Source organism: Portunus trituberculatus, chromosome 26, assembly GCF_017591435.1.
Source record: "Portunus trituberculatus isolate SZX2019 chromosome 26, ASM1759143v1, whole genome shotgun sequence".
NCBI classification, from domain to species: Eukaryota; Metazoa; Arthropoda; class Malacostraca; order Decapoda; family Portunidae; genus Portunus; species Portunus trituberculatus.
The window spans coordinates 2,403,738-2,411,237 of NC_059280.1; the positions used below are offsets into that span (position 1 = coordinate 2,403,738).

The 7,500-nt window shown below is 43.1% G+C and overlaps 1 protein-coding gene and 2 long non-coding RNA genes across 3 annotated transcripts in view; all 3 read right to left on the bottom strand.

Annotated features, from left to right (window-relative positions):
- The window catches only part of LOC123509183 (mitochondrial glycine transporter-like), a 13,590-nt gene extending 12,280 nt beyond the window's left edge, over positions 1–1,310 (bottom strand). Inside the window, exon 1 of the mRNA XM_045263377.1 lies at positions 576–1,310. Within this exon, the coding sequence (XP_045119312.1) occupies positions 576–692 (117 nt within the window). The 5' untranslated portion in view covers positions 693–1,310. The remainder of the gene's footprint in view (positions 1–575) is intronic.
- The window catches only part of LOC123509202, a 16,416-nt gene extending 14,128 nt beyond the window's left edge, over positions 1–2,288 (bottom strand). The window contains exon 1 of the long non-coding RNA XR_006676159.1: positions 2,234–2,288. This is a non-coding gene — a long non-coding RNA (uncharacterized LOC123509202). The remainder of the gene's footprint in view (positions 1–2,233) is intronic.
- The window catches only part of LOC123509199, a 25,053-nt gene that overhangs the window by 15,899 nt on the left and 1,654 nt on the right, over positions 1–7,500 (bottom strand). The window lies entirely within an intron of this gene.

Sequence of the window (7,500 nt, forward strand, 5' to 3'; positions counted from 1 at the left end):
ATATCAAGAATATCTATTAATAATCTTATCTCTCACTCCCTTGAGAGAGAGAGAGAGAGAGAGAGAGAGAGAGAGAGAGAGAGAGAGAGAGAGAGAGAAATAAAAAAAAAAACTGAGAAAATAAGAAAACAAAAATTGTGTGAGAGAGAGAGAGAGAGAGAGAGAGAGAGAAAGAAAGAAAGAAAGAAAGAAAGAAAGAAAGAGAGAGAGAGAGAGAGAGAATAATAAAAACTGAGAAAAATAAGAAAACAAAAATTCAGAGAGAGAGAGAGAGAGAGAGTGACGCAATAGTTTGTATAAGATTGTCACGGTTAGGTAATAGTAGTAGTAGTAGTAGTAATGGTGGTAGTGGTGGTGGTGGTGGTGGTGGTGGTAGAAGAAGAAGAAGTAGAAGAAGAAGAAGAAGGAGAAGAAGAAGGAGGAGGAGGAAGAGAAGAAGAAGAAGAAGAAGACAACAATAATAATAATAATAATAATAATATGAAGAAGAAGAAGAAGAAGAAGAAGAGAAGGAGAAGGAGAAGAAGAAGATAACAACAACAACAACAACAACAACAACAACAACAGCATCTTACCACAGTGACAGCATCGAACACAGCCATTTTGTTCTGTTCTTGTGATATTAACAGCACTTTAACACCGCTGCTGCTACTGCTGCTGCTGCTACTGCTTTGTGGAGCCTTGCCGTGCATCAATGGACGTACACACGCACACGTACACACACACGCAAATTGACACGTGCGGAGGCTAATCAATGTATCGTGTCAAAATTCCTAGATTGAAATTTTTAGTTTTTTCTTGCGATTGCTAATTATTCTTCCTTATCTCTCTATTTCCTTCCTTTATCGATGTTTCTTTCTTGCTATTATCGTTTCCTTCTTATTTTCTTGCTATTTTCTTAAACCCGCGTAGAAGTAGTAGTCGTAGTAATAGTAGTAGTAGTAGTAGTAGTAGTCACTTTAAATTCACTTGCAGTAGTAGCAATAGTAGGTTTCTTCACTTGAAAAACCCCGCGTGTCGTGTTAATAGTAGTAGTTTTCACACTTTTTAAAAACCCCGCGTAGTAGAAATAGTAGTAGCAGTAGTAGTAGTAGTAGTAGTTTTGATAGTATCTCAGCTAACCCTCGTATCTGAGTAGTCTGAATAGTAAATCTCGTTCACGCGGAGAGAGATGGAGACATTTTCAGTGAGCGTAGTAACCACCATCGTAAATCTTCATCAATACAGCGATACAACAGCCTTGAAATACAACAACAACGAGAGAGCTCTGACACTTCCTCTTCTCTCAGCGACCTATGGGGAGTGAGACCAGCTGTTCGGGATCCTGAGTATTTATAGCCTTCCCCATGTGGCAACTATATGCTGAGTTGCCAGATGTTGTTTTTGTTGGGTATTTGTTCCTTTAGGTTTTGATTTTTTTGTATATTTTAGGTGTTTTTATGTGTTTGTGTGTGTTTGTGTGTGGTGTGTGTGTTTGTGAAGGTGTGTTTGGGTGTGTTTTGTGCGTGTGGTGTGTGTTTGTGGTGTGTGTTGGTGTTTTAAAAGTGTTTGTTGTGGTGGTGTAAATATTAAAGGAACGATTTGATTGGTAAACTCTATGACGCAATATTGATACGTTGTGACGGTGATCTCTCTCTCTCTCTCTCTCTCTGTATGGTGACGGAGAAGAATATCATGCCTCCTCCTCCTCCTCCTCCTCCACCACCTTCTCCTCCTCCTCCTCCTCCTCCTCCTCCTCCTCCTCCTCCTCCTCCTCCTCCACCTCCTCCTCCTCCTCTTTTTTTCTTCTTCCTTATAACTGATTAACCCAGCAACAAACACTAATCTCTCTCTCTCTCTCTCTCTCTCTCTCTCTCTCTCTCTCTCTCTCTCTCTCTCTCTCTCTCTCTCACCACCACCACCATTACTACTACTACTATTACTACTAATAATAATAATAATAACAATAATAATAATGTACTACCACCACCACCACCACGATCCCTACTACTACTACTGCTACTACTACTACTACTACTAATACTATTACTGCTACTACCACTACTACTACTACTGGTATTTCTACCACTACTAATAGTACTACTACCACTAATATAACAACTATTACTACTATTACTATTACAACAACTACAACAACAATAACAACAACAACTTACTACTACTACTACTACTACTACTACTACTACTACTACCAAGGATATTGTGTCTAATATCCTCAAAAACAGGAAATGACCTCTCTCTCTCTCTCTCTCTCTCTCTCTCTCTCTCTCTCTCTCTCTCTCTAGAAACAATACTTAAGGTAAAATATATCACATTTCATCTTCCTCCTCCTCCTCCTCCTCCTCCTCCTCCTCCTCCTCCTCCTCCTCCTCCTCCCCCTCCCCCTACTGACCTACTTAGCAAGAGTATTGTTTCTAGGAGAGTAGTAGTAGTAGTAGTAGTAGTAGTAGTAGTAGTAGTAGTAGTAGTAGTAGTGGTGGTGGTAGTAGTAGTAGTAGTAGTAGTAGTAGTAGTAGTAGTAGTGTGTGCGTGCAAGTGTCTGTGTGTCTGTACGTCATTGTCCTTCGAAGAAACACGTGCAGGAAGAGGAGGAGGAGGAGGAGGAGGAGGAGGAGGAGGAGGAGGAGGAGGAGGAGGAGGAGGGGGAGGAGAGTGATTTGGAGACTCGTGCAGGTTAAAAGACAGGAGGAAGAGAAGAGTCACCCTCCTCCCTTACGAAGAAGAAGAGGAGGAGGAGGAGGAGGAGGAGGAGGAGGAGGAACACTTTGGCATCTTCACTAGACAAGAAGGAGCCAGCAACGTACCCTATTTTGGCCATTCCTCCTCCTCCTCCTCCTCCTCCTCCTCCTCCTCCTCCTCTCCTCTTCTTCTTCGTAAAGGGCAAAGAGTCAGCTGCTGTTTTCCCCTTTCTTGGTTTCCCTTAGTGCTTTCTCTCTCTCTCTCTCTCTCTCTCTCTCTCTCTCTCTCTCTCTCTCTCTCTCTCTCTCTCTCTCTCTCTCTCTCTCTCTCTCTCTCTCTCTGTATTTCACCCTGGTTACTAACACGTGGAGAGAGAGAGAGAGAGAGAGAGAGAGAGAGAGAGAGAGGTTGCTAAGAGCCATGATGCAAATATAAAGCGGTAAAGATAGAAGAGAGAGAGAGAGAGAGAGAGAGAGAGAGAGAGAGAGAGGCAAAAGAAATATATTAAAGGTGTTTGAACTCATTTTCTCTCTCTCTCTCTCTCTCTCTCTCTCTCTCTCTCTCTCTCTCTCTCTATGTAGATTTGGGTCTCTCTCTCTCTCTCAAGTGCGCAATAGTAGTAGATTTGGGTTAGTGAACAATAGTGGTAGTAGTAGTGGTAGTGGTGGTGCAGTGGTGAGCAGCAGCAGCAGTGGCAGTGAGCAGTGGTGGCAGCAGTGGTGCAGTGGTGGTGGTGCAGCAGCAGCAGCAGTGGTGCAGCAGCAGCAGTGGTGGTGGTGGTGCAGTGGTGGTGGTGGTGGTGGTGGTGGTGGTGGTGCAGGTGGTGGTGGTGGTGGTGGTGGTGGTGGTGGTAGTGAGCAGTGGTGGTGGTGCAGTGGTGGTGCAGTGGTGGTGGCAGTAGGTGCAGTGGTGGTGGTGGTGGTGGTGGTGCAGTGGTGATGTAGTGCAGGTGCAGGTGCAGTGGTGGTAGTGGTGGTGGTGCAGTGGTGGTGGTGGTAATAGTGCAGCAGTGGTGGCAGTATAGTGGTAGTGGTGGTGGTGGTGGTGGTGGTGGTAGCAGTGGTTGGTGGTGGTGGTGGTGGTAGTAGGTAGTAGTTAGCAGTTGGTGGTGGTGGTAGTAACAGCAGCAGGTGGTAGCAGCAGTAGTAGTAGTGGTGGTGTTGGTGGTGGTGTGGTAGCAGTGGTTTGGTGGTGTTGGTGATGTGTGTAGTAGTAGTAGTAGTAGTAGTGTGTAGTGTGTGTGTGTGTGTGGTGGTGTTGGTGATAGTAGTAGTAGTAGTAGTAGTGGTCATGACAAGTGATATTGACTATCTCTTCACTATCTCACTTTCTCACTATCTATATTAATGAAAAAAATGACTTTTCTCTCTCTCTCTCTCTCTCTCTCTCTCTCTCTCTCTCTTAGTATATAGATAGATAGATACACCCAATAAAAGTAGTAGTAGTAGTAGTAGTAGTAGTAGTAGTAGTAGTAGTAGTAGTAGTGGTAGTAGTGGTGTAGTAGTAGTAGTAGTAGTAGTAGTAGTAGTAGTAGTAGTAGTAGTAGTAGTAGTAGTAGTAGCAGCAGTAGTAACAGTAGTAACGATACCAGCTGTTACCATGCTCAAGAGAGAGAGAGAGAGAGAGAGAGAGAGAGAGAGAGAAAGAGAGGTATTATATATTTAGTGAAACACGCTTAGTGACTGTGTGTGTGTGTGTGTGTGTGTGTGTGTGTGTGTGTGTGTGTGTGTGTGTGTGTGTGTGTGTGTGTGTGTGTGTGTGTGTGTGTGTGTGTGTGTGTGTGTGTGTGTGTGTGTGTGTGTGTGTGTGTGTGTGTGTGTGTGTGTGTGTGTGTGTGTGTGTGTGTGTGTGTGTGTGTGTGTGTCGTTGAATAAATATAAACAATAATGAACGGATAAGTAATTGCTCTCTCTCTCTCTCTCTCTCTCTCTCTCTCTCTCTCTCTCTCTCTCTCTCAATATCATCATCATCATTATCATTGTATTGTACCCCCCAACCTTTCTCCTCCTCCTCCTCCTCCTCCTCCTCCTCCTCCTCCTCCTCCTCTTCCTCTTCCTCCTGAAACCTTCCAAGAAATGCCTACTATATTTCCAACACACACACACACACACACACACCACGTGAACACACAGGCTCTCTCCACGTGCGTCTATAGCCTGCAGGTGTGTGTGTGTGTGTGTGTGTGTGTGTGTGTTTAGTAGTAGTAGTAGTAGTAGTAGTAGTAGTAGTAGTAGTAGTAGTAGTAGTAGTAGTAGTAGTAGTAGTAGTAGTAGTAAGAGAGAGAGAGAGAGAGAGAGAGAGAGAGAGAGACACACACACACACACACACGCTCGCCTCACAACGCGGGTTCCAGTCAGTGAGGCAATGAGGCGCAGTGACATGATTTCTGCATTAATAAGAGGAGAAACACTCTTGAAAACAGAATGACATGATTTCTGCATTATTAATTGAAAAAACACTCTCGAAAACCGTCCAGTCATCTCTGTGGCCTTGGAAACAGTCGTGGAGAGAGAATAAGGCATTTTTAAGCAAGATTTCAAGATATCAGAGGCTTTTAAGGGTGTTTTTACGGTTTTAAAGGCAGAATGACATGATTTCTGCATTATTAATTGAAAAAACACTCTTGAAAACCCTCCAGTCATCTCTGTGGCCTTGGAAACAGTCTTGGAGAGAGAATAAGGCATTTTTAAGCAAGATTTCAAGATATTAGAGCATTTTTTAGGGCGTTTTGACGGTTTTAAAGGCAGAATGACATGATTTCTGCATTATTAATTGAAAAAACACTCTTGAAAACCCTCCAGTCATCTCTGTGGCCTTGGAAACAGTCGTGGAGAGAGAATAAGGCATTTTAAACAAGATTTTAAGATATCAGAGGCTTTTAAGGGTGTTTTTACGGTTTTAAAGGCAGAATGACATGATTTCAACACTACTAACTGAAAAAACACTCTTGAAAACTCCAGTCATCTCTGTGGCCTTGGAAAACAGTCTTGGAGAGAGAATAAAGCTTTTTTCAATACGGGCGTAATTCTGCCGTCAAAACTGAACCTAGGGGGTGGTTGGGGATCATTGTCTTGGGGGGGGGTGGAGGAGACCAAATGGGAAGGGGTTAAGGGAGTAGTAGGGGACAGGGAGAGGTGGAAGGGAGGGTTTTGTTTGGGGGGGGTAGGGGTGTGTATAAATGCTAATGGTCGGTAGAATATTATATTTCTTTATTGATTTTTTGAGAATTTGTGCGTGTGTGTGTTTGTGTGTCGGTGAAGGCTGGTGTGTGTTTTAATTGTGTTGCTGTTGATATGTGTTAGTCTTCAAATAATGTTGTTTTTATTTAGTTATTGTAAATTTTTCTTATATTATTACTGACAACTACAAGATTTATTGTTGCGTTATGTTTCGACTGTTTTCATTTTTTTCATTTTCTTCAATATACACAAAAATAGAGTCAATGTTTTAAAATATTTTACAACACAGCGATAGAATGAATAAATGCAATTACACAGGTCTATCTAAAATGTCTATTGGAACCCACATTGTATCTAGGCAGCCTCTGAACGTAAAATTTACACGAAAAACTAGGATATTGTTGAATTTTGTAAGATTTCAGTACAGTATGGTGTGTTTATATAGAAGTCAAGTATTATATCACTGCCATTTCTTAATTACACTATTTCAAACTACTATATTTTGTTTATTATTTTGTTATACGTCTTATCTAGTCATATCACACTACAAAAACAACTACAAGGTGATAAATATGGACAAAAACGTTATTAAGGAGCGAAGCATTAAGAGAAGAGGTCATTGCGAAAAGATTGACTCAAAGGCGAGAATATAAAATGAATAGACGTCAGAAGAGTGGCGCTAGTACAAGAGCATCGTCATTATAGTATCAAGGGCTTTTAATATATATTCTAACTCCTATTTATGTATGTTGAACTCCTTATTGTGATCTCTGTGCAGGGTTTTAAATGCCGGGCGCTGGACACACCTGACACTAGACTGAGAATTGCCCACACCTGTCTCAATGCCTACCTGCACAGACTGGGCAGGACTGACTCTCCCCACTGCCCCTGACGCCCTACACAGCCTGACACCCTACACAGTCTGACACCCTACACAGCTCTCCTCCACTGACTCTGCCACCCACCCACACAGGCGCCATATGACCTTCGTTGCTGCGGTGGTGCTTAAATTTAAATCCAAAATCCATGTCCACCCACACAGGCCAAGACTGACTGACCTCCTGGCTGCCTGCACCAATACCGCTCAGGCTTCCGAGACTGTCAACCTCACCAGGACCTTCATACACAAAACAAGTGAACTCCACAGCATCACCACAGCATACCGCATCTGTGGGCCACTAGAGAATGTGACACAGCATGCACAGCTATAACAAACAGGCTATCAAGACTCCCAACTTCACCAGGAGCTTCATACACAAAATAAATCAACACAGCATGTAGCCTGACCACATCACCACAGCATACCACATCTTTGGGCGTCTAGAGGATGTGACACAGCATGCACAGCCACGACGAACAGGCTATCAAGACTCCCAATCTCACCAGGACCTTCATACACAAAATAAATCAATACAGCATGTAGCCTGACCACATCACCACATCACCACAGCATACCACATCTTTGGGCCACTAGAGGATGTGACACAGCATGCACAGCCACGACAAACACCCAAGAAGAAGAAATTTGTGTCCAGGGTTTTAATTCCATCAATCCTATTCTGTGGCAGCCTCGGGAATGCGTAGGGCCGCACTGAAGTCTGGCCACTGTTTTGTATATTGTGGGATTTCCTGAAGGTGTCC